Source organism: Phyllopteryx taeniolatus, chromosome 22, assembly GCF_024500385.1.
Source record: "Phyllopteryx taeniolatus isolate TA_2022b chromosome 22, UOR_Ptae_1.2, whole genome shotgun sequence".
In the NCBI taxonomy this organism is placed as follows: Eukaryota; Metazoa; Chordata; class Actinopteri; order Syngnathiformes; family Syngnathidae; genus Phyllopteryx; species Phyllopteryx taeniolatus.
In genome coordinates, this window is record NC_084523.1 from 7,749,616 (window position 1) to 7,776,221 (window position 26,606).

The following is a 26,606-nucleotide window of genomic DNA, read 5'->3' on the forward strand; positions in this document are numbered from 1 at the left end:
GAGTCTGGCAAGACAAAGGGTCACGGGCAGTTTACGCTGGCCCTCGTGTTGCAGGACATCTCTGGAATCATTTTGAGATAAAGTACGTGTCTGGTCATGTATCAGTTTTGTTCAGGAAATGAACTCTGGCTTATGTTTCTGTAGGGTGGGGTCCAGTGTAGAATGGGGTTAGCTGTGTTATCTAACATCATAGCCAGGTGTGCGCCAGGTGCGTTACATTGCCCTTGTCGAAAAGGTAGTTGCCACGGTCTAGGTGTGGAGCTCCACCCTGTAGATCCCTGCGTTGGGTGCCCCCTGGGAAAAGGTTTCAAACTGTGGTTCGCATGGATTTCTTTGATCTCCTTCATTAGTTTGGAAATGGAACCTCCCCAACAAATGGTCAGCAAACCCAAACGAACAAAACTAACTGACTGACTATGAAGATTTGCTCCTTACACTCCCCGGAATATCAAGTGGACTGCCGCACTCCAACCGGATTTTTTAGGGCCTGATTTTTGTACGCTTGCATCCCATGCAGGTCATTCTGATTTTCATTTCATGTGCGTCCAAACGTTGCGAAACATGCAAAGTCGTCCCTCAACTCCACTCTACTCTCCTCAAGTTGCTCGCAGAGCCGTAAAGTAGAAGCAGAGCCCCTAAGAGGAGGTCTTGGCATCCATCGTAGAATTCTCGAGGTCGTCCCCCCAGAGGCCAGTCCTAGACGATGGCTTCCGAGACTTTGCTCGCTCTCGGCCAACTTTGGCCAACATGTTGCATGCATCACTTCTTATTTTGTGCATTCCTGACGGCCGCATGGCTCGGTTGCGTTTTATCTCACCCCAACAAGCCTTATTGAAATCCCAGACCGAGGGCAGAGATCACCTGGCTCTCATACTCGTCTCTTGTCCAAACATGGATTTACACTATCAGAAACTTCATGACTGACTTTGGATGAGCAACTAACGCCTCCCAGAGGATGTGCTATAACATGTACAGTAAGGTTTGTTGCTCCGAACTGAAGTCTGCTGCAGAATCTATGCGCGTTTTTTTTAGAATGCATCCCGTTACAGGTGATCTGCTGTTTCACGGATGATGAAACACTTCGCTTGGATCTTGGATCTCCTGAAAAAAGAACCTGCAATCCGTCAAAGACAATCATCAAGTCACCGCCAGACAAACCCAAATGAGTTACCAGACTTCAACAGCCAAGGAGCGCCGCTCATCTTCTACCTGTGAAAAATGGCATTATTTAAGTCAGCTGTTTGGGCGGTCGCGAGTCGCACTCTGCCGTCTCACCAGCTCGCTCTTGTGACCTAATTGGATTTATGTGCGGGAATGTTTTCCAAAGCCGCACTTGTGAAATACGTTCACATCTGCTGGCCATTAGCGGTGGACATAACACACAACAGAGAGAGGAAAGCCCCCGACGCCTTGATTCATTGGAGTGCGCCTTGGCTTTTATTGCGGTGGAGGAAAATGGCGTTAGGCCTTATCTCCCGGTCCTCGTTGCAGTTGTCCTTCGACCGTTCAAGCCCGCACTTGATCTCTCTGCCTGCGCTCTTAACATAGAACATTGCAGCTTCCATTTTCCTTCCATTCAATTTCTTTCCCATCTGCTGCTGCACCCCGACGTCTTCACGTTCGGTGCCCCCCGTCCCGCCGCTCCGACAAGACAGTCGTTTGTCTACGTCAACAGGACTTCCATCTCCTCTAAGATGGCTCCCCGAGGCAGGGATGTTTCATCCCTTCCGCGGGCATCAGGAGAAGCAAAGCAAGGTCTGAGGGCCCCCCCTGACCTCTAATCTGTCATCTGCAATGGGAAAGGCACCCTCCTAATTGGGGGGAAAAGCATTGAGGGCCTGGGAGGCGGCAGGGGCGGAGGTTGTTATTCTAGTGTTGGGCGGGTCAGAGGTGAAAAGGGGGAGATCACACCGGTGATTAGCCTCCTTCATGTGCAAGAGTGCAGGCCGACAGGGGTAGTGGGGGGAGTTTGCCATCCAGCTGGGGTGTAAAATAATTAGATGGGTAAAATCCTGCTTCGGTGCTGTTAATGGTGACACCGTGGGTCAAATGTGGCGACTCCCCAGTGAGGGAGAGCCTTTATCATCTGAGGAAAACTTGATCTCTTTGAAGGAGCGTTCAAAGGATGACACTCTTTGCAACTTTGTTTTGTCTCCTTAAGGCTTTTAATCGTTGGTATGTAGGGGTCTGAATATGCCCTTCGAGGTACAATCTTTACTCGTACCCTAATTATCGTACTCGAAGGTAACCTTTCCCAGGATCAAAAGGTGTACAGGTCCTTCCCCAAACGTAGAAGTGTCAAGGGTTCTAAAGAAGAACCTTTGAGGGTACCACCACGTTGTACTCTCCAGCGTCCCTGGGTTGCTTCTCACTGGGAATAATCAGCCAAAAACAAAACGGAAAAAAGGATAAGAATCTCTAAAATAGTCGCTCAGGATGACGGCAAATTAGCACGAATTGCATCGAAACGGACTTGTTAACCTAGCGCTTAACCCTACCAAATACATTTGGAATGACTGACGTTTTGGAGTTCTCGAGTGGGACCACAATAGGTGGAAGCTAATACTCCCGTTGCTTTGGTGTGTTTGGATAGAATCACTCCTGCCTCCAGCACCTTCCCCCCAATGAATGCGTAATCAGGATTTAACGTATCTCCCTGGGATGGTGGAGGGGGCTAGCTGCATTTCAAAGGGTTGATATACACACCTAAAAATGTCAAAAAGACGTTTTTGCGTGTCTGGATTTCTTCTTGAGGCTGATTGGCAGGTGTGATGTGAGCATGCCTCTACACCTGCTGGTACTTCACTACACACATGCTGACCAAAAGGCAGCAAAGTCCAATTGACCCACACATTTCCTAATGAGCCCTAACCAGGGCGGCTGGCGATCGTTCCTCCACAACGTTGGTGTGTGTCTCTCTCTCTCGCTCTTTCTCTCTCTCTCTCTCTCTCTCTCTCTCTCTCTCTCTCTCTCTCTCTCTCTCTCTCTCTCTCTCTCTCTCTCTCGGGCCCTGAGACCGCCGGGCATTTGTGGATTTCCTGTCAAGTTCGGGTGGGGGCCCAGCAAAAGTCCCGTTTGCTGGTACCTGAACTGAATCGCTTCTAGCTGCCCTGCCTCAAGACTTTTTCCTCTCGTCTAATATAACTCCACCGGGATGTCCACATTAAGAGTGTGTGCTGCCCTTTGTGACATTTTTCTTCCCTGTGTTTCTACAATACATTTGGATTGTTACATTCCCATTTTATTATCTCTGAAAATCCCCAAACTTTTGTCCTACAGTGATTGATTGGAAGTGAAAGTTTGTTTTTGAATACTTCCTGCTTATGCGCTTCGGTACCTGAAGGCATTTTGCAACTGGCTGAGGATCTCGGCATGTAGTGCCAAGTGATCTTTGGCACAGACCGCCAAGAATCCCATCTGTTTTTCCACGGCAGCCAAAGTGAGGCAATGGGGACGAACGCACGCGGGATCCTGCTCTTACAATTATCCCCTTTTTTTGGCGTCAGGTGCTCTCCTGAAGAAGTCCGAGCGCTCAGATTTGCATCCCACTTTCAGAAAAACTATGTCAGCAAGTAGAGTGTTCACGTTAATTTGGGCATTATCTGGCTTGTAAATCAGCTACAAGACTAACTGAAAAATACCAACGACATTTCCAAGAGCAATTCATCATATTTGTATGCATAATTAGAAATGCAACATGTAGTGTGGAAGTCTTTTTAATATATATATATATATATATATATAATTTTATTTTTTATTTTTTTTACAGAAATCCATTAAGTGCTCACTTGTATGTTAATTAAAAGCGTGTTAGACAATTGATTGGAGTCCAGGTGCCCTGCTAAGGTCGACTGGAGGCCCCTTGAGAGCGTAGATGGGGGCCAACAAAACTTAGCTTTAATAAACATTAGTGAAACTCGGTCAACATAATTATTCAAAACTTGACCATGGTTATGTTTGTAGTCACTAGTTGCGAGGCAGAAATAGAAGGGAACAGTCAGTTGTGCCAATAAAGTGGTTCCCTGCTATTCGCGGGGCAAAGGGACCAGGCCCAACTGCGAACAGTGACAGGTATCGAACTATTGGCGCTCATTATACTTATACTACATCATATCAAAATACCGCAAGTAAGCAGGGGTCTACAAAAAAAATCTACAAATCGGTGAATCCAGAACTGACGAGCCACGAATATGCGGAGGTCCACTGTACATTTTTGATTGTTTCCGTGCAACACGGATAGGAAGATACAGCGAAAGACATTTTACAAAGCACACCAAATGTAGTACACAGCCACTTTACATAGCATAGTTACATGGTTAAAAATGTTGTATAGATTTATATTAATTTTGATGTCGAATTTATTGGGTGAAAAACAAACCAATAGCCATTTTTTTAAATACCTGCCCCCAAATTGTTACTGTACTGTTTGTTAGTTTATTTTTTTCCCAGCACTTTGACAACTGTTTCTAGTGTAAATTGAATTATTATTATTATTATTATTCTAAAATAAAATTTAAATAATCGATCAACATTCGTACTTTTGAAACCGTTATTTTCGAGCGGACGTTTTATTTTGACACCGAGAACCGGACGTGGTTTGTCCTGCGTGCATTTCAGTGCGCTTGACGCGCGCTCCAGTCAGTCGCCTCCGGTAGAAAAAGAGCGAGAGAAGTCTCGTGAAGTGGGCGGGTTGAACCGAGGACGCGCGTGGACGCCACCAGCGAGTCTTTGGGCAGACGTCGGCCAGAACGTCACGTTGAAGCATCCCGAGTGTGCGTGTCTCACACCACGCAACAAGCTACCTGCGTACACGCGCATCCCGGTCAAGTCCACCATGAGGACGCACGTTTGGATTTACCAGGCGCTGGTGTGCGCGCTGCTCAGCATGCTGGATGCAGGTAAGCCGTGATGATGCCGAACCTGGGCCAACTTCGTGCTCGTCTCCACACGCGTGTTTTTATCGGTGTCTGTGTCAATATAATCCTAACAAACGCGCAGCAAGTGTTAAATCATCGTTTTTTCCTACGGAGTTCTGTCTTGAATGACGCGCGAGTAAAGCACGGTGTTTAATGCGACTCTGGAAGAGGGGGGGGGGGGTTGTTTTTGGAGCAATTAATAAGCGTTTGGCTCAAAGATTAAATATTTGCTCTGCTTCATAGTGGCCCTCCCCATCACGGGGCCCTCTTATTTCCTTTTATTTACCATTGGATGCTGCAGCCAAGATAGTTTTATTGGAGCACTGACGTTTACGATGCGTAAGGATGCTGACTTGTTCACATAAAACTGAAAATTGGTCCCTCAAGTAAAATCACTCCACACTTGAAGACTGTCAAGTGTATGCCAAAGCAACAGGTGGCGCTGTATCTTCCGAGCCAATCAGAAGCCTGAAGAAAGACGTTTCTGGAAAAGGCACAATTAAAAATATCTTTTTTTATAGGCTCAAACTGTGTACTTAAACAATGTATCTTTACTGGAATATAACTAAAAAAACAAACATTTCAGTGTGCAAAATTTGGAAACAAATATGACACAAATACAAATAAAAAAAAATTGTATGATTAAAAAAAATAAATAAAAAATACATTGCCTCTCTGGCTGCCCCTCATACTTAAGGTTTAATGCTCTCTTAAATCCCAATGTAATGGGATTATAATTGACATCATTGATAACAGCTGCATCTGTCGCACCATTGACCGGCCCCGGCGCAGCCCACCCTCAACGATCCACGGCCGCAGCGCAACGTCGGCCTTTCCCGCGTCTGAGGAAGAGCCTAAAGTGAAATCTAAATGAGCGGCCCGGCCAGACATGAGGGCTGCAACAACACTGTGATGAGTGCCAGATGTGCTGCGCTCGAGTCCAAAAAAAAAAAAAAAAAAACAACATTTCCAACCGTCTCTGCAACCACCGCTCGTGTCGCTTGTAAAGCCAAATGAGCGTACGTTGTAAGCAAAGGGCGGTTCTGTACAAGGTGGTGGGGCTTCGTTCCCACCACCCCTCGGCAGGTGGAAGTGAACACAGGAGGATTTGGGCTTTAAATTATGGCGGTGTCCTCCTTGTGAACCCCCTCTTCTGCGCACATTGTCTTTGCGCCGCTTCTTTTCATGTAGTCCTCGCTGGAGAACCCGCCGCCGAGGCCTTCGGAATGAAGCGAGAGTGATGGCAATGTTTCAATTTGGTTGTCACATTTACGGCGTTTACTCGTGCCATGTCTCCTCGCAAGATTTTTACGAGGGAATACATCATGCTTCGGACTGTAATAGTCTCCAAATTGACTCTCTTACATTAACAAAGTATTTTGCTGTAAAAGCACTCAATTTTGTCAAAAATTCAACTCGTTGGGGGCGAAAACTGGACTGTTTTCACACAACAAAGTTTGCTATTGCTGACTCTTGCTGTGATTTGAACGCGCAAGTGCCAAACGTTGACCATTTTCAAACATTGTCAAAGTACTTTTCCACAAAAATGCAAACAGTTTGAAAGCGATTTGGCCAAAAATGTGACTGTTGTTGAACTTCAGCAAAGTATTTTTCGACACAAAGGCGACATTTAGCCATCATTTGAAAGTGTTAGGGCCGAAAACTGGACTGTCAACAATTCGGAGTTGGCAGTTTTACAATTTCATAAAAATGCTAACATTCTGCTCAAATTTGACGTAAATTCACCCGGAACAGAAATGGTTGGGTAGTGCCGCATCAAGGCGGAGCAAGTAATCAGATAAAATGTCCTTTTCCATTTAATTATGTATTAATGTAATATTTTTCATTCAAAATACGACTAACATTTCAAGAAAGGGGAACGTTTGATGCCGTAGTTTTATACGAGGCTGACATGCTATTCCCTAATAATTGTAATACGTACAAAGGTAAACAAAACTGTTGTTAAGAGATCCTCGTTTATTTCTTTTTGATATTCCGCCAAAAATATGTTATTACAAAAATCGTAAATGTTTAAATCAGAATAATACGATGCTGCCATATGCCATTCATCACATTTATAGTTCTCAGAAAATGTTTCAATTATATTTACGAAATACAGTTAACCAATGTTCGAAAAATACCTCCTGCACTAGTTACAAATTTTGTCAAGTTAAATAAAATTGCCATAAAAATGTACGACTATGGCGGGTTGGCTTAGAAATCGGAACTGTACAAGGTTAGCATGTGGTGATGGGAAGTTTTTCTTACGCCAGCTTGCTGTTTTTCACCCGTCAGGAGTCTGTCGAAAGAGCCGACAGTCTTTGCAGCGCTACGAAAAGTCTGAAAACCAGCTGCTGGTCTGCGCCGATTGTCCGCAGTTGGCCGTGGTACGCAACAGCCGCTCGCAGGAGCACTGCGCCCGCAAGTGCAAGAAAGTCAAGAAGAACTTCAACTGCAGGTGAGATAGCGACAGTTGTTCTTCTTGTTTATTGTTTTGTTTTAATCAGGCGCTCATCAGCTAACATCTTCCTGTGTGCAGGGCCTTCAACTTCCACAAGCACAACAGGAAATGCCACTTGCTTCCCTTCGACCGTTTCAGCCACGGCGCGCAGAAGCAGGCTCACGCCAATTTCACGCTGTACGAAAAGAAAGGTAAACAATTTAGCCTCTTCTTCGCGACGTTATTCACGAGTATTTGTGTTTTGGGGAGCTCGCAGGAATTTGTAGAAGTCCGTGTTGACACTACCAACGGGTCTGAAAAGGGCACATGGCGATTACGCGTAAACAAGTCTGTAAAGAATCTTTGTTTACAGTTGTAGCGCCGCGCAGCCTGCGGAATCTAGCACTCGAGAATTTGCGGAAACTCCCCCCGCTCGCTGCTCCGGTGACATTGAACGAACCCCGGGGTGTTGTTTTGGGCATGACAAATAGCTCTGACTGACCATGTACAAACAATGAGAAGATATGATTGGCAAATAATCTAAATCTAAAGAATAATGTGACATGAATAGACACTTTCAAGTGGTTTTCTCCGCTCTGCTTGCTCAGATTACATACGGGAGTGCATCATGGGACCCAAGGACAACTACAGAGGGAGGAGGTCTTGGACCAAGTCTAACATAACGTGTCAAGCCTGGTCTGATAATAACATCAATGAACACACGTAAGTACTCCCACTTTTATACCTTCAAAAAGTCACGGCTACGTCCAGGCGAGAGTTTTAGACTGTAGACTGACTGGAATAATTCAAAATGGATCAAAGTAGCTTGGATTTTTAAGGGAATTTTCCTTTCACGTTGTATTTCGGTTTACGGTAGCGTTAGTTTCTTTAGCCCATACATTTTATATAACCTTTTCTTTATATAAAAAAAACAAAAAAAAAGTGAATCCCGATTGAATTTGCATTTGCTAGATGTGAATGCAAACATGGTGTAGAACTTTACTGCCCATTTTGTTTAGGCAGAAATGTTATCAAAACGTTTCAATAATAATCAATGATAGTTGCAATCATTCGAAACCTTAAGAATGGTTGAATTTGTCAGAGTTGGTATGTAATGCTAGGTTGTTAGTGCTAGCTGCAACAAGCCTGGATTTCATCTCATCCAAATTCAGTATTGAGCAGCATTTATTTATTTTGTTTAGCATTTAGCAGCACCGACTGCGACACAAGCCTTTTTACGTTCATCTCGCAAGGTAAACATGCGAACGTTTCCAAAATGTGTCAGAGAGGCTACAAGCTAAAATCCATTTATCGATCTTCATCAATGTCATTGTCAGCTGTCATTTTTCAAGTCCCAACTTGTTTTACTATTCGAGAGGTCTGACTTTACGAAGTTTACTGGACCGCGAGTCATAAATATTTCCCGTAGTCTCTTTCGCAGGCCAGCGTTGCTTCGGTCGGGCCTTGCCAATGCGTTCAAAGTATGTGCGTGTAGGAACGTAGCACATGTAGAATGTGAACTGACTCTGGCAGCGAGATCAATTGAAGGAGTAACTGGCTAACATCTGTTAGCGCAACATCATTACGGCTAACTCGCTCTTAGTGCGGCGGCCTTTTATGGACTCTCACCACATGCAACCTGTTTTGTGTGGGGTACCGTGTACTACCTTGTAATACAATTTATTATATACTGGAGTATGATATAAATACATTGACATTATAAAGAGGTTTAACACAAAGCAGATGTTTCGGGTTCTGCTGGTGCGTTGCTAAGCAGGGGTGAGATTTTAGTGGAGTTTTTTTGGGGTTTTTTTTTTCGGAGCGTATCTCCTTGTTCTGGGTTGAATGATGTCGTGCATTAGTGTCAAAGCTTTATGTAAGCCCCCGGTGCATGAAAGTGGAGGCGGGGCAGGGTTAGAGTAAAGTCCCCCAGGACAAGAGTCGTCGGTGAGGGTAGAGTGTTCGGACAACCTGCTGACAGGGTGGAAAAACCCGAAGACCTTCCCTGTTGTTTTGCGTTTGGAGTTCATGGTCTGTCCGGATCATTAAGACATCCTGGTTTCCACACCTTGTCTATGTAAATTAGTGTCCCCCAAGCCGGGTTCTGGTTCCTGCCCTTTCACAGTGGCTTGACCACTCTTATTCGCCAGAAGGGGGGATTACATTTAAGGCCACACGCGAAAAAGTGCAAACCAGGTCACGGTGGCTGAAGCATCACTTTGTGTTCTGCGCCGGCGGTTGTTCCCGGTCCTGTCGAGCTTCTTTACGCATGCGGGAAAGGTGCATCCAAAGAGATCTCGGCCAGAAATCCAAGCCTGGTACTTGTTCCTGCGCTTTCACAGTGTCTTGACCACGCTTAATCGACAGAACACCGCACACAACAAAGTCCAAGGTGGGTCACAGTGCGCGATCCATCATTTCACTTTCTACGCTGCCGGTTGTTCCTCGTCCCGTCAGGCTCCTTCACTCATGACGGCAAAGTGTATCAATTACTTAGTTTGTATATTTAAAATTATAAACATATCCTGGGATAAGCCCAGTTTCCACACTGTGTTCATGTAAGACGGAGATCCCGTCATGCCATCCTATCCTGGTTTTGTTCCTGCACCTTCACGGTGGCTTAACCATGCTCACTTGGCTGAAGAGGGGGATGACGTAAAGACGGGTCACGGCGGGTGATCCATCACCTTCCGTTGTTCCTGATTCTGTCGGGCTCCTTCACACATGAGGGAGCAGCGACAAGGGAGCGCTCATTATGGCAAGGTGTATCAATGACTAATTTTGCATGCGATCGCAAAGGTTTTTAATCTTGTAGCTCGAGTCTTCATGCAAATGGGGTTTGGGTTTATTTTGCTAGGTAGCGCGTGCTCAACACCCTGTATATACACAGACCCAGCGACTCCCTGAAATGTATTTCTCCAGTGTACTCCACTGTACACTCTGTTAACTTCCCTTTTGTAGGTTTTATCCCGATAGGTACCCGACCCAAGACCTAAGGGAGAACTTCTGCCGGAATCCCAACAACGACCCCGGTGGTCCGTGGTGCTACACCACCGATCCCAACGTGCGGGCTGAGGAGTGTGGCGTGCCGCAGTGTTCTGAGGGTAAACCGCGCGAGGCGAAAACTGATACGGGCTTGTGTTTTCACCATAAATAAATGTGCGGTTCGATTGTGTCGACAGACGTGTGCATGACGTGCAACGGCGAGGATTACCGGGGCAAAGTTGACCAAACCGAGAGTGGCAAAGAGTGCCAGAGATGGGACTCCACCAGGCCCCACAAGCACACATTCCAGCCTAAAAAGTTTGTCCACATACAAATGCGAAAACTAGCCACAGTTGGTTTAGCGGTTTTTCACCTCTGCCTTCCGTCTCCTGGTCAGGTACAGGGACAAAGGCTTAGCAGACAACTACTGTCGCAACCCGGACAATCGCCTTCGTCCCTGGTGCTACACCATGGATCCCAAGACTCCCTGGGAGTACTGCAACATCACCTTGTGTGGTAAGGGCTCAGCTCGCTCAAAATCCTACTCCATGCTTTGGAGGCAATTCATCTTGGATTGTTTCAAGTTGGCAAATGGCTGTTAGGAAGCTATTAGGAGATCAGAGAGCGCTAATGGCAACGGGCAGACTGTGGCTTTGGGGCTTGTGGATTGATGGCGACAGAAGGGTTTGCTGGTTTTGGCTGTTTAAGTAGAATAATTGTTTCATGTTGTCCCCATTCTAAATGTTGTTGACGTCACTTTGTTTTTCTTTTGCGGAGGGTCTGACACCATTGTTTTATTGGAGAACTATATTAAGATGGCTAAAAAATCCCACAACCACTTTGTTTTACTTTTTTGGTTTCGTTATCAAGTGAGCTAGTTTGCTAGATAGAGAGCAGGATTATGGAAAAACTGGCTAATCATGGCGGGATGGTACACGGATCAGGGCAGACTTTAGGTGCTGTTTTAGTTCGGTTGTTACTTAGTTGGCTAATTATTAGCCATTTCACGACTTTCCTAGTGGGATAGCTAGCGAAATTACATAAAATCTACCAAATTACTTAGTGTGTTTTTTGTCAGCTAGTTAGGTTGTCAATTAGTCGGTTACTTTGATCGTTAATTGGCTAATATACGAGCTAGCTAGTGTGCTAGATAGTGGGATTATGTAAAAACTACCTGGAAAAATATATATATATTTTTTTTTTATTAATTAGCTAGTTAGGTTGTTAGTTAGCTGCCTAGTATGATGGTTAGTCTATTTTACGAGCAGGATTACATCAAAACTACCTTGCCACATTATCGTATTATTTGTTAGCAAATGAAGTTAGTGTAAACTTTCTGTTCTTTTTTTGTTAGTTAATTGAGCTGTTAGTTGGCTAGTTTAGTTTTTAATTGGCCAATTTACTGGTTAGGTAGCTACCTAATTTGCAAGCTAGCTAATATATTTTGAGTTTACATTTGTTTTAGAGTTGCCATTTCATTTCATTTCATTTATCGTCGAATAATGTGGAAATATTTCCAATTACCGCCACTAAAGGTTTTGACTTTTTTCACATTTACCTAAAAATGAGCCCGTGGAGGCGTGGGAAGATTGGCAACACAGGGCGTGAAAAGACTCCCCGGAATGAGTTTCAGTGAAATATGCTCGCACGCGAAAGGCGAGCATCCTTTCTGTGTTTCTGTCCACATGCATTGACTTTACAGTGCAGCTAATGATTTACAGGCAGGGTGGGGCGTTGCATCCAGATGTGCACATCCCTCAATGGCGGCGCTCGCACAGATAAAAACCACTGACCTGTGCTGCTGCCTGGCATTCCTTACATCAAGAATCTTCCCCCCAAATACGACCAAATACTTGCCTCCTCCGTCTTTTCCCATCTCATCAGTCAAAGGCTTAAAGAAACACAGACCGAAATCCAGGGGGAAGGATTCCACCTGAATGTGTTTAGGATCATTTAGTTGTTAGGATGCTCTCAAAGCAGAGATTCCCACACTGGGAACATCGAAAGTGTCTCGTGTAATAAATTCAACATTCATACGTTTTGTTTTGGGGTTTTTTCACGAAACAAAAACGTTAAATGTGAGCATTTCCTCTATGAGATTTACAATTTGATACCTCGCTACTGAAAAGGGTTTTTCTATGAATATTGTATTATTGTTTGTCAATGTCCATTTTCTACGAAACACGATTGAGTTATATAAACATACTGGGTTTTAAAGGGTTAATATCCCCAAAATAGACTAATTTAAAGTGGGAGAAAAAAATGAACCGCTAATATTTTGACATCAATTCTTGAGAAGGTAACAACTGGATGTTTAAAAGATCTATTTAAGGCTTAAATGACTTTGTTTTTATTGTGCATCAGTGTAGAATAATTTGTCCATGCACAAGTTCAATAATAAACGATCAAAATACCCCAAATATGCTTAATATTTGATATGCATAGTTCAGATGTATTTTATGGATTTTTTTTTTTTCTCAATTAAAAACAAACGTACAAAGAATGCTGTCCTTTAAAAGGTTACAATTAATTATGCAATATGTTTTACAATAGTATTGGGCCAGCTTGGCAATTGGGTATTTCAAGGACACCCTAAGGGTGAAATGACTTTTTGTTATTGTGGATTGCCCAGTGTGGAAGAATGCCACACGACTGAAATCATAACAGTGGCTCCACTGCCTTATCAATAAATTCAATACTGCGGGCTTAAAATCCCCCCCAAAAAAACGCAACATACTGATGTGAAGACTTTTTGAGATGGTGAAAAAGGTGGTGTTGTTGCGGATGTCCCAGCGTGCAAGAATGTGCGGCGTCTGTCAATGTTATGAATAAACAGCAAGCTTCCTCTCAGGATAGGAGGGGGGGGGGGATGATGAAGCAGTGGTGGGGGCTCTGCTACTGTTTTTGATCATCTGTCTTCAGGTTAAACATGGCACATTCTTGCAAGGATTAATATCTTCCTTCTCTTCCACAAGCACAACTTCACTGTCGTTTTTTTTCTGTTTTTTTAAAGAATCCGACTCCAGCGAGGATCCAGATGTGAACGCGACGACATTGTGCGTCCGGGGAAAAGGCAGAGAGTACCGCGGCACCATGAATGTGACTCCCGAGGGGGTGACGTGTCAGCGCTGGGATTCGCAGTTCCCCCACCGGCACTCCTTTCTTCCCGTCAACTTCAAATGCAAGTGAGTAATGCGCTCTCGTCCTCCGCCGACATCTTGGATTCAGATAAGGCTCGCTCTCCAGGGGGGACTCTTTATCCTGACTGTTGCCATGCCAAAAAAAAAAAAAATAGCGTTCTTGTTTTTAAAAAAGAAACTGTCCTGGTTTGTGTGTGTTTGTGCGCCTCCCAGGGACCTGCGCGACAACTTCTGCCGCAACCCAGACGGATCCGATTACCCGTGGTGCTTCACCAGCGAGCCCAACCAGCGACGGGCCAACTGCACGCACATCCCCAGGTGTGACGCCCAGGCTGCCAAGAAGACCGGTAAATCACTCTCAGACGTCAAACGACCTCGTGGTCACGCTTACAACATGTGAGCCTCGTGCTGACATGTTCGAGAAATCTGGAGAGTTTCACACCTGTGACCAAAAAGTGTTTTCTTTGTTGTACCAGCTGTTGAGCACAAACTGGTCCTCATAGAAATCGGTAGGCCTATACACATAAACACTTGTTCTTTTCTTGCTAATTTTCTAGTATTTTTGAACGCAGCATTAGTTTGCCTCTTCCCAGAAGGAATAAAGCGGCACACTTTCGAGCTCGCTGTCACTTCAGATGTTGGTCTGCGTTCTGTTGAAGCGGACCACACATGCTCTGATTCTATTTGAATGTTTTATTGCCTTGAGGACCCTCGGCGGACTTTAAAAATTGACCACAGCGCGCCTCATGAGCGAGCCCACACACTTGTGCTCGCTGATTGCAATTAGGCGTCGTAGGAGAAAGCCCGATTGCCTCCCTCCAGGGTGGAAATGTTCTTACAATAACAAAGTCTCTCGTTCTTCCGTAGAGTGCTACGACAACGATGGGGAGGCGTACCGGGGCACCTTAGCTGTCACTCGTTCGGGGATTCCTTGCGCCAACTGGTCCCGTCACATCAACAGGTAAGAAAAGCACAATTTCTAAAGTTTTCTCTTAATTTTTGCTTTTTATTTTTTTTTATTTTTTTAAAGGTAATTACAGTTAAACAATGCACTTGGGGCACTGGCAAAAGTGATCTGTGTTCGGTTGGGTTGACAACATTTAGTATCCTTATCGAGCTAGGTTCCTGGTGGCGCGCCATTGAACTCAATGCAAAATTTGATCGTTAATAAACTCTTCAATATATTTTGGCACTTTTCAAATCTAATTATGGTTAAGTGATATGCTTAGGACACCTGCCGAAGCAACTTGTGTTATTCAGCTAGGTTGAAGGGATGTTTCCAAAAATTAAAGCTATGCAGTTAGATGCATAGTCATTCAAATCAGAAGTAATGCACTTGTATGGTATGTTTTTGTTAGCTTGTGAACCCCAATTTTATGCTAACAGCATTTGGCGTTGTAACTGCCCTTAGCCAACTAAGCTAACGAAGGTAGCTATGTGCTCCTAACATTTTTATAGGCCTATTCCTTATTTCAGAGCAAACATAAGCGGCGAAACACTGGGAATGTTTCCTCGAGAGAGAGAGGGGGGGCAATTCTTCACCACTAACTGATGAGTGTTTGTGGACAAGCGGACAAGCCCCCCACCCCTTTTTTTGTCCATGTGAAAATCTCTTTCATATGAATGGAGTTAAGCCGTGAAAACAAACAGCAAAAAAATCTGGGGAAATCAGGGGTTCCTCAGGGGTCACCACCAAGCCCAATTATTATTTCAGACGCTCCCAGGTTGGAATAGCTTAATTTACAGGAATTTTAAAAGCCAAAACGGCACGGGCAGATGGACATGTTCCAGAGCAGACCCCTGACCTGCGGGAAGTGCTTGGCACGGGGAGCAGATCAAAGCCAATCAGCTCCCCTCGCCAGCCAGTCTAGCCTGGCTTGAGGTGAGGGGTCGTCCCGGGAAGAAAAAACATCACGGCTTGTTTAACATTCTCCTGGGAAGTGAAATTATCTTCACCTCTTGACAAATTGCCGTGCTTCCGCATGTGTGTGTGCGTGTGCTGGGCCTGTTCAGTAATGGCTTTTCAGGGATACGTGAGAACAGGGTTTGCGCGCTCCTTGGATGGGAATTCCTCCAAGTGTGCTCCGTGGTGGACGTGGCTCCTGGCGGTCTGAGAGTGCATACTTTCAAAGTCCCATGAGCACTGTTGGCCAAACGCGCAGTTTCCTTCTACGGGTGCGCCGCAGGCATTGAGATGCGACTTTCGTGCCCCGCGGTGACCGTTCAGCGTGCAGTTTGTGTGTGTGTGTGTGTGTGTTGTGATAACCACTGTTTGCCAAATAACAAACGGAACATGAGCATCTATATTTGTGTGTTTTACAGCGGGGATTCTCACTCTACACTATCCCATGTAGGGCTGGACAAGAACTACTGCCGGAACCCGGACCGGGACAAACACGGGCCCTGGTGCTATACTGACCCAAACACCCGCCTGGCTTGGGACTACTGCAAACTGAAGCAGTGTGAGTGGACGACACATCCTTATTTGTTCAATTGGCCTTGGACACGCACACCAGTCAATCACTTTGCAGCACAGAACAGAGGTCCAACACTCTCCATTGAAGTCAATGATGCATTTTAAGATTTTTTTAAAAAGTTTTCTATGCATTTTTGCTCTTATTATAGGTAGAAATTATGAATTGAGTTGGGCTAGGTTGAAGAGCAAATTAAAGCTATGTGGCAGTCCTACCCCGCTGTCTCGTCATGTGTTTTGATGGTTGACTTTTGCTCTTTGCTCTGCAATCTGTAAAGCCTTGGCGTCCGTCTTGATTTGTTTTGCATTATTTCTTTGTCACTTTGACATGGCGCACGGCCGTAACCTTCACAAGCACGCCGCCCTATCTCCCACGTTGGCTCGGAAAGCTTGGCCGCCTTAGCAACAGTAACTAAGGGAAAGGCCAGTGATGTCATTTGGCCTCATAAGAACGGACCATGTGTGCTGTGTTCCTTCGTGGGAACTCTCCAGCAGACCCTTCAAAGGACGGCTTTACATTTTGGGGCACAAATCCCCTTTTTTGGCCTCTGCGCCAAGCGTTTAATCTGGACTCGATCAGCACGTTGGGTCCCAAAAAGCACACAAGCCCTCTACTGCCGGGGTTGCGATAAAAATGTGAGGAATGCGTGAGAAATAATGAGTAAGCAGGTGTCAGGTGTGCGTTTCTGGCACCTGGCTAATTACTGGAGAAAGCAGTCTAGCTTTGTCTAGCTGGCAGTGGTGTAACAAGTAGCATCTCGTGTTGAGGGGCTTCTTCTGGGAAACCGGAAGTTCTTCTGGTGTGCACGCTGTGTAAAGCTCTGCCAGCCTTCTAATGTTTACAGTCCACCGGCCAAGTACACTGTACACTCCGCACACTGCCAAGAATGTGAACAATGTAGCGCGCAACACTGCGGCTAGTCAGTCCGACCGTCAAAGTAACACCTCCGAGCCCAGCAGATGTGCTAGATAACATACACTATCGTATCAAAGCAGGAATAATTCATGTCTTGGATTTGGAAGTGTTCGTTGGTCGTGAACTTGCCGTTGTCACAACCTCCCAACACAACCGAAGCCGCATCCCGCAATGGGAAAACTTAATTTATGCCAGACCGGTTTGCTGCTAAACAGGTTGCTGTAAAAGTTGACATTGTTGAATCTGTTTCCAATACAAGTGGTTTATTGGCATTCAACCTATGAAAGAAAACACTCACATTCAGCCTCACGAGTTTCTGCTAATCTAAAACTTGTCTTCTGTCACTACTTGTATATTGGAAGACTCAATTCATAATTCCTGCTGTTCTTCTGACTAACAATGTGCTTTGTTTAGGTGATTCCACGCCTCCAAACGGTGAGTATTTTTGCAACCTTTCCGCTCTCTTTTCGGCACATGCTCCGATGTTGACGCTTACATTGTGACATCCAGCGACACAAGCGCCACCCGGTCCGGCCCCGACCGTCCCCAAGATATCGTGCTTCGTCCACATCACCACTCGCATCGTTGGGGGCCACCGAGTGCGAGGAGCAGATGGCAGCTCGGTCGTCAGCATCCAAAGAGAGTGAGATGCTCTCCTTTTAATTATTTTTTTTTAACTCCTTTGAGGGTTTCAAAACATCTGATCTTTTATTTTAACGCTGTTGTTCCAGAAAGATCCATTTGTGCGGAGGCTCTTTGATCCGAGAAGATTGGGTGTTGACTGACCAGCAGTGCTTCACATCCTGGTATGAGCTTTTAGATATTTAGCCGTTATCGTCTTTACTCAGCTTTGATTCGGGACTGCTGCATTAAATGAGCTGCTGTGAAAATGGGATGTAAACTGGAAGAGACCAGTTTGGTGCGGGACCATTTTTGTGAACCATTCATTTTGTACTGAAATCCATTCTCTGTATTAAATGTTTTTTAAAAAGTCATCTTTGCCTGTTCAGTTGTTGCGAATCAGAACTTTTTTTACTCTGAAAGAGCAACAAATGTATCTTAACACATTTATTTTGCAATGGAATCACTCCTCTGTATTAAATATAAAATACTATTTGAATCACACATTTGGGTGGTCAGTTGTTGCTGGGCATTTTTAAATTTCTTGTCATGTTGTCATTTTTTAAAATAAAATAATTGTATATATATTTTGTATTCATTTGAATTAATTTATAGTATTATCAATTGGTGCAACGTATTTTTTTATTTAATTAGTTTATTCATTTATATTATTTAAATAACTGAATTAATTGATGTAATTACTAATTTGTTTTATTTAATTGCATTAACTAAATGATTGTCCGAGTTGACTTGATTTCAGCTATTATATTATTTATTAATTCATTTCATGAGTGTAATTAGTGAATTTTACTGATTGATATTGTTCATTGATTTAGTTTCTTTATTGCATTATCTATTAATGAATTTAATTAGTTGATTTAATTTCTTTGATTGTTCGTCATTTTAATTTGTATTGTTTTGTCATTCGTGAATTATATTTTATTTGTTAATTGATTTAATTGTATATGTTCCTGTTGAGTTTCTTAATAATTTTTGGGAATGTTTTCCCCAGCGTTCCCGACCTGAGGGAGTACAGCGTGCAGGTGGGCCTGCGCCACCTGAACGAGTCGTCCCATCACCCCAGACTTGGAATTTCTCGCCTTATCTGCGGCCCGGAGGGATCCAATCTGGTCATGCTGAAACTGGCCGAGTGAGTTGTCAACGTTCCCCCAATTGAGCGCGATTAGCTCCGGTTTCAATCCGCACGACGTGACTGTGATTAACGCGTGTTACAGTCCCGCGCCCGTGTCCGAGGGCGCCGCCACCATCCATCTTCCCGTCAAAGAATGCCATATTGCCGAGGGCACAAACTGCACCATGTACGGATGGGGGGAAACCAAAGGTGACTTTTTGTTTTACTTGCATTTCAAAACAAAAACCTTGCTGCAACCACTGCGCTTCGCGTGCGCAGATCGGGAACGGGAGCAGGCGCTGAACGCGGTGACCATGCCGATGGTGGACGACGACAAGTGCTCCCGAATCAAGGGCGACGCCGGACAGAGCAGGATATGTGCTGGAGGCAAGAGAGGGGAAGGCGTGTGCGAAGTAAGGGATTTGAAGTTGCTTGTTGCTAAGTAGTTTAGAGCACCATGTCTCAAGTCAAACAGATTCACACTAACCCATATTTCTATAAACAGCAACGTTTCTTAGACACAATGTACCCAAAAGTATTTATTTTGCTTTGAAATCATGGGCTGAAATGATTAATTGAGCAACTTGATAATTTGATAGGAAAGAAGTTGAAGCAAGCTACTGAATATAGCCCACCATCTCCAGCTACAATGTATTTCCCTTGCAAGTGATCAACACGCAGATCGTTAACAGCCAGCCAACTTTACACTCTCATTCGCCGGCGCCCGTGTCACTCACCATTTCCATGGCCACTTGTTGCTAGGCGGATTTTGTAGCGCACAATCATAAGTCAGACACGCTCAGTAGTAGGTTACTCTAAAAGGTCAATATGTAGGATGCACGTATTTAAATGCATTAATTTTGCTTTGGAATCACTACTGTGTATGAAATACTACCTACTTGTTGCTAGGCAGATTTTGATAAAGGAGAGTCCTTAGTTAGGCAGGCACTAACCCATATTACCCTCAAAACATTGTACGACAATTGTATTCAAACGCATTGCTATGAAAACGTCACTCTCTATTAAATAAAAAAGGCTTTTTCCATGACACATTTGCCTGGTCGCTTGTTGTCGGGTAGATTTTGTCCAACACGATCACAAGAAAAACATACTTATCATACACATCCTAAACTTCAAAACAGCAACATTTATTTCTGCACTTGGCACGTTGTGATCTTTTGTCTTCTTTTGTCAGAAAGACAACGGCGGTCCGCTGGTGTGCCGGGAGCAGGAGCGCCGAGTGGTGGTGGGCGTGAGCATCCAGCGCACCAAGTGCGCGTCGTCACGACCGGCGCTCTTTGTCAACGTGGCGTTCTACTCGCAGTGGATTTACAAAGTCTTCAAGCTTTACCCCAGCCCCGACACGAACTGACCGGGGGCAGGGGAATAACTTAGAAGGAAAAAGTGTTTTTGTTTTTTTTTTCAGGGAAAAAAACAAAACAATTGCAGACTACCAAAATGGAATCTCCACTATGCAAATGAAGATTGTGTGAAGCAAACATGACAAAGAATTGTCTCCTGGAATATACTTGAATAATCCGACGGTGGCCAGCGGAGGACAAGAAGCTTCGGCGGAGGAATGCTGCTTTCACGCTCGGAGGCCCGTGCCAATGTTTGCGGCATGAGCGAGCGGCGGCCCGCGCCAAGGCAAACACGCCTCCGCTTTCTGGAGGGAACCGCGGTGGCCCCTGGCGGGCCGTGTGTGGTCACTCGGATATTTTTCTCTTTCACGCAAAGTGAAGCCTTATGTACATAGAGCGGGACGGATTTCAGGACACGAGTTTATGGATCTTATAGATCCCACTTCCCTTGCCATCACTTCCCCTCGCCGCTAATGATGCTTGATATATTTAAGAGAGAAGAGGTAGCTTTGCTGTATTTATTGTCGACTGCCGTCCAAATGCTTTTGGAATTTTCTGGCTTTTGCGCGGACATTAATTAAGACCAGATGAGCACACAAAAAAGGAATCCAGAGGCTGATAGTTTGCTGGCTAAATGAAGACGTTATTGGCTGCAGATAATGTCAGTTGGATGATGATGATGATTCTTTTTTTTTTTTGTTTAATCGTGGACTATAAATTTCACAACATCTGGACAATGAAAGAATAGGTCCAATTAATTATGTCATGAAACATTTGAGGAAATGGAGGGCAACATGTCAGCGATGCAAAAAGGAATTCAGAACATTTAAATTATTTTTTTTCTGAAGTGACTGTAGCAAACTCCACATATGAAACATTTTTTTTCTCATGTATATTTTTTACTCACTCCTATTTAATTGACCGACGTTGTACATAGTCCAGTGTAAATTTTTGTAAATATCACATGGTAATATTTTTGAACTTCACAGCAACTGGCTGAATCTATTTTTTATAATGTCTATCAAAGCTGCTACTTTTGTTTTTGTGTTCCGTTGTATTATTCCCATTTCAATTAAAAGAAAAAAAAACCGAAAACTTTGCAGTGAGAGACAATCACCTCTGGCTGGCATGATTTATGATATGACATTATTAAATTTTGCAAAATGACGCACAATGGCTGATCTTCATATTTCTAGGCAATCGTGGCAATACTAATCTGAATTTTTCATCTGTTTGTTTTTTTTTTTTTTAAGGAAACTCCTGGATGGCTGCAAGAAGTGAGGAAAAATTGAATTAGAGGTGAGGTTCATACTTTTGTCTTTATCCTTTGGATGACTATAAATTCACCCAAAAATGGTCAGAGATCATTTCCATCCCACGAGCATGTGGACTCGTCATTTGCTTGTGCATATGATCCGTGGCGTTATGATTGGCCGCTTGCGTCTTTGTGCATGTTAAACGCGCCGTTGACCCGCTCCCGAGCGCATCCGTCGTCGTCCACCCGTGCTTTGCTACTGTCACTTGTGTCAATAAAGCTCAATTCTTTGGAGAAAAAAAAAAAAAAAAGTTTCTTCTTACACGTGATCCTATATGAACTCAAACCAGAAATGCGACAACTTTGCTGTTTTTTTTTTGTTTTTTTTTTAAATCTTTCCATATCGAGGCAAAATGAGGGAGATGAGAGTGATCTGTTTTCTCCCTCCAGGTGGCGCTCCAGGTCAAGCCCAGGGCTTATCTCGCGTGCTGTGACGATAGCGGTTCAACATGAGAGAGGTAAAGGGCAAGTCCGCTCTTGCGTCACGTGTCCTGGTGTCTTCGGGGTGCTGCTGGTGAAGCGGGGGCACCCTGGAGGGATTGATGGAGACGCACGTGGGACACCCGAAACCTAATGACGGTTTTCACAACAAAGATCGGAGGTTAGCGCCAAGGCTGTTCGTAGGGAGGAGGAGCTTCATGCTAACGAACAATGGGAAATGCCATCGACAGGCTAACAATTATAAAAACAAATAAATAAATAAAGCAAGGAATATTTGAACATAAATAGTGCTTCAACACTATTCAATATAACAGTACTCGCAGGCATATATTCTTTATCCTCTGTGATGCATGACTAATATTACTGCAGCTTAGTAGTTGGGAAACTCTTCTTCTGATGTGTCTGAATGAGTATTATTCTGCCCTCCAGTGGCCATGTCGCGCACACCAGAAGGCAATGAAGCCATCTTGATGCCGTGATTACGGAAGTTATAAATCATGGACAGTTTTAAGTCTTTGGTACAGATGGTAGGAAATCTGTGATTTTTACTGTTCACTCTCTTTTTCAAGTCATTGGTTGGAATCGAAAAGCCACTGGCCACATCTGAAGTCATATGTCAGTGTCAGCTGATTTTAAAGTAACTACAAAATGTTAACTATGATATATATATATATATATATAAAACATGTTCTAGAAGCCATTGGCCAGATTTGAGGTTATTGATTTTAAAATAACCACCATTTTCAATATGGTCTGACTTTTACATTAGTCCATGTTGTACAGATCTTTGGCTGTATTTTTTGAAGTCAGTTCATTAGTCAGTTCCATTTTCTTTTGACTGACCTCACCATCGCGAAATACATTTTAAAAGGCCTCGACAATTTTCCACGAGCCAAAGGCCTGGTTGTTAGAAGTCAAAGACTGCTTTTTGTTTCCGACTGCCATCCGAAGAATGCCCTTTTCCCTTAAAATCCGACCCAATCATATTTTGTTCCAAGGTTTGAAATTCTGTCGACTGGCTTTCGTCGCACTCGAGTGATGAACTGAACTATACAAACCTGTGCAGCCGTTGGGGAACACCCGCGATGCGCTGGAGTGCGACGCTGTGGTCATCTGCCAGCACGATAAACCGTATAAATGTCTCTCCGGTGTGCGTAAAAATGTTGCTTCGAACTACCTGTGGAGTTTGGATGCCTTCTCGCACTCCGGGATGTACGGCAGCTGTGAGGGACAAACTACTTTAAGTACCCCCAACATGTTTCCAATTGGCATTCAACAAACTTACTTAGTTGAAACTCTCTCCTCCACTTGGCCCTTCTGTTTGAGAACCACACCTTATTTGTGGAGACGCACAGCGAGGTCAGTTTCAAATGAGCGCCTGACTTGAACATTTTCTTTTTCCTACCTTGATGGTCTCCTCTGGCAATCGGATCCGGGCGGAGAGCTTCTCTCTGGTGTACACGTCGGCGTACTGGCTATGGGAGAACTCTGCCGTACAAATGGTGGGAATACTTTAGAAATGTATTCATTTTGCTTTTGATAATAGTTTTTTTTTCTCGTTATTAAGCATCACCTTCTTCCAACACTTTGCTCTGCTCCGGAGTGAAGGCGGTCCGGATTCGCTGGTGGGAACCTTTGGGATTGGCAGCATCGGCGGCTACTTCTTCTGTGGTGTCGCACAAAGCTGGCGATATATAAGGTACGTTGTGTCCCAAAATGCGGGGGATCGGGGCACAGTCTTGCCACGAAAAGCGAAAATCCACAACTAATTGGCGCCTCTTAAAATGTTTTTACTGTACTGTTACTGCCTTTTGCTACCACAAGATGACTGCAAATGAGTACTTTTGTCGAATTGAAGCTCCTCAACCACAATATACGGGCGTTGACTCTAAATTGTCTTTGTGGTAACTTACTGTATTCAGCGTGAAAGTGTGTGTCACACCACGGTCCCTGGTCCAAGGGGATCTGCCTTAAAATCCGGTTTATGGATGACACCTTGCGGACCGCAAAACATTTAAAAACGCATCCAATTTTCCCTCAAGAAGAAATCAACATTCCCGTGGCTTACGCTGGGCACTTTGGAGGCCTCGCAGCTCCTGGCGGCCAGCAGGCTCCTCCTGATCTCCCAGGCGAAAACGGACGGATTGTCCCGCTTGTGCCGGACGACGGCGGCGATGACGGCGGGCGTGAGGAGTCGCGGTCGGCTCCCGCCGATCGTCTTGGGCCGGAGGAGGCCGGTGAGGCGGTAGCGGCTCAGGATCTTACTCACGCAGCCCGTGGATACCTGGGAAAGACGCACATTTTCTTCTCGCAACATGAAATCAGCTCCAGTTATGGAACACTTCAGTCACGCTACCGCTGTATCTAATTCCCAAATACCCTCAGGATCCTGGAGATCTGGCTTGGGCGCACCCCCTCCGAGGCCAGCTCCACCATTTTCCTCCTCTTGGAGTCCGGGAGAGGTCTGCCGTTGAGGAACGTCCCGCCCAGTTGGTTGACGCTTCCGCCTCCTGTTCAGAGAAAAAGCACGCAAACAACCATCAACTCCCCCTCAAAATTGACCTTCAACGAATGCCAAATATGACAAACCAAATACAGGTGACCTTGATTTGCCTGCTCAAAATGGGTCCCACACATGTCTGTGCAAGCTTGGTGCAGGCGACTTGTGGAGCTCCCGACGCCTCCTCTCGGCTCATTTATAGCTCGGCCCGTGTGTGAGGCGGGAGCCCCTGAAATGTCAATATTGGCTATTTCCATCCGAGCCCTGGAGGCGAGGCTTTATATTAGATTATACATTCCCTGTCTTGAATGTCCCTAAAGAAGGATTTGAAGTGGACGAATGCGTCCAAAAATAACTGTTATTTTTCATTTATCCTCATCCGCCTCGCTTCGGTTTATCGCGGGGAACAATAATAAAAATTACATTTATTCAACAAGCGCAGATTCCCATCAGTGCTTTTGGAAACGAGCACAAAAATGTTTATTTTTAAACTTGGAAATGTCAATTTTCGACTTGCTCCCTGACTAAGTCAGGATTTCAAAGTGGGGGAAACTGCGCAAAAAGAACTGCTCCAGTTGTCATAATTCAGCTTTATCTTTAATGCTTCTATTCATTTAAAATCAGCTTTTATTGAGGATGTCAAGCAGATATTAAAATAAACAAAGGGGACTTCCCTCCCCCCCCCCACACACACAAATGTTAACTTTCAACTTTCTTCCAGGGTTTAAATGACGACAAAAGATTGTATGTTGTTTGAAACTTTTTTTTGTTTTTTTTTTTTGTTTATGCCGCAATGTTTCTCGTGTATAAAAGTCATCCGACTGGTGCGCAGTGTGCAATTAATTGTTTTAAAACAAACTTTTATTGAATACAAGTGCCCACTGTACTCCCATGATGTTTTGGAAAATGAGCATAATTGCCACATTTTACACGACAAACGTCCATTTTCAGCTTGGTTTATGTTTATTAAATTGAAGACTACAAAAATAATTTTCGAGCATGTTGTTTTAACCTTCTTTTTTTATGGTGGACATGTTTTTCCGTGTGTGTACAAGTCCTCCAAATGGTGTCCAGTGTGCAATCAATTGGATTAAAATCTACTTTTTTTTTTTTTTTTTTTTTTTAGGACACAAGCGCACTTTTTGAAAAATAAGCAAAAGAAATTTTTTTATTTCACTTAAAATACCCATTTTCAACTTGTCTCCAGGGTTGAATATGACAAAATATGGATTTTAACTGGAAGAGTGTGCACAGAAATGACTTTATATGAGTGATATGTTGTTTTCCCCCCATGATGCAATTCATTGGCTTTAACCCCCATTAAACAAGCATCCATTCCCATCTGTGCCTTTTTTTCTTTTTACACTTTGAAAATTGTGTTTTCTTCTTCACTATGTCAGAAAATGTGTCAAATAAGAACTATTGAAGTATGGTTGCTGAATGACTTCAATTGAATGCGTAAATGGTGCCTTCACGTTCTTCGGATAAATGACACCTTGCCCCACGTCCACGGCACATGTATAGGAGGAAGACGACATATCCCAAGTTTTAGACGTTATCAACTGTTTATGTCCTTTCAGGGGTGGTTGATCACATGACCCTGGCATCCTTTTCCCACGTGCTGCCTTCAAGTGTGCGAAGATGAAGAAGCAGGAGGAGGAGGAGGAGGAGGATTTCCATAAAGCAAACATTTGGAAATGTGCCCCAAGGACGAGTGCCATATGGTAAAGTGCTTTTGATCACTCGTAAATCCATAACGGAGGGGCCTTTATTACATTTTCTCGTCGGAACGTCAACCAATCGGGACGGAGGAGGGCCAACGCCACCATCGGGGCAACCTCGCTCGTGGGGGGCCCGAAATCACCCTCACAGATGTTCCTCACGCTGCAGATAAAATGTGCTGTAAACGTCCCCAAGGGAAATATTTGACGAGCAAATATTAGCCCGCGCGGGTCCGTGGGGGGGAGCGAAAAACACGCGTGGCGCGGTGGCGACGAGACTTTGGGGGGCTCGTCTGGTGACTAATTGAACATCATTAGTTGGGTCCACACAGATGGAAGTGCGTGGTGCTTTTTTTTTTTTTTTTTTTAAAGAGCCATATGGTGCAAATTATACATTAACCACCTGTGAGTGGGCACACACACACACACACACACAATGTGTGTGTGTGTGTGTGTGTGTGTGTGTGGAATGGATTAGAGCCGGTTTAAATCTCCTTGCCAACCACCGCACCTCCAATCAGGTCAGCCATTTCTTTGATTACACGCTGTCATTGATTTATGAACTTTTACTGCGTGGGCAAATCCCACGAAGGTGCTGCTGTTTGGTCAGGAAAGCTGCGCCTCGACCGTGCGTAAACTTCCACC

General features: G+C 44.4%; 2 protein-coding genes across 3 annotated transcripts; one reads left to right on the plus strand and one right to left on the minus strand.

Annotated features, from left to right (window-relative positions):
• The first annotated feature begins 4,619 nt into the window (after positions 1–4,619).
• On the plus strand, positions 4,620–23,439 carry hgfa (hepatocyte growth factor a). Of its 2 annotated transcripts, XM_061762432.1 has the most exons (20): positions 4,623–4,898; positions 7,212–7,374; positions 7,456–7,568; positions 7,965–8,079; positions 10,318–10,460; positions 10,539–10,659; positions 10,739–10,857; positions 13,355–13,526; positions 13,695–13,828; positions 14,349–14,442; positions 15,804–15,943; positions 17,285–17,305; positions 17,381–17,513; positions 17,602–17,676; positions 18,504–18,641; positions 18,727–18,833; positions 18,903–19,036; positions 19,819–21,283; positions 21,690–23,242; positions 23,308–23,439. In XM_061762432.1, the coding sequence occupies exons 1-18, from the start codon at positions 4,835–4,837 to the stop codon at positions 19,993–19,995; spliced, it is 2,163 nt and encodes a 720-aa protein (XP_061618416.1). In that variant the 5' UTR covers positions 4,623–4,834; the 3' UTR covers positions 19,996–21,283; positions 21,690–23,242; positions 23,308–23,439. The 2 variants fall into 2 exon arrangements, with proteins under 2 accessions (XP_061618418.1, XP_061618416.1); XM_061762434.1 differs by lacking the exons at positions 19,819–21,283; positions 21,690–23,242; positions 23,308–23,439 and adding an exon at positions 19,223–19,671 and having other exon boundaries at positions 4,620–4,898.
• On the minus strand, positions 21,261–24,392 carry pax4 (paired box 4). The gene is made up of 10 exons (XM_061762435.1): positions 24,344–24,392; positions 24,120–24,250; positions 23,809–24,024; positions 23,654–23,735; positions 23,314–23,424; positions 23,146–23,228; positions 23,026–23,074; positions 22,918–22,961; positions 22,799–22,853; positions 21,261–21,869 (listed from the first exon to the last, which is right to left on the minus strand). The coding sequence occupies exons 1-10, from the start codon at positions 24,375–24,377 to the stop codon at positions 21,703–21,705; spliced, it is 972 nt and encodes a 323-aa protein (XP_061618419.1). The 5' UTR covers positions 24,378–24,392; the 3' UTR covers positions 21,261–21,702.
• Between the last annotated feature and the right edge of the window lie 2,214 nt (positions 24,393–26,606).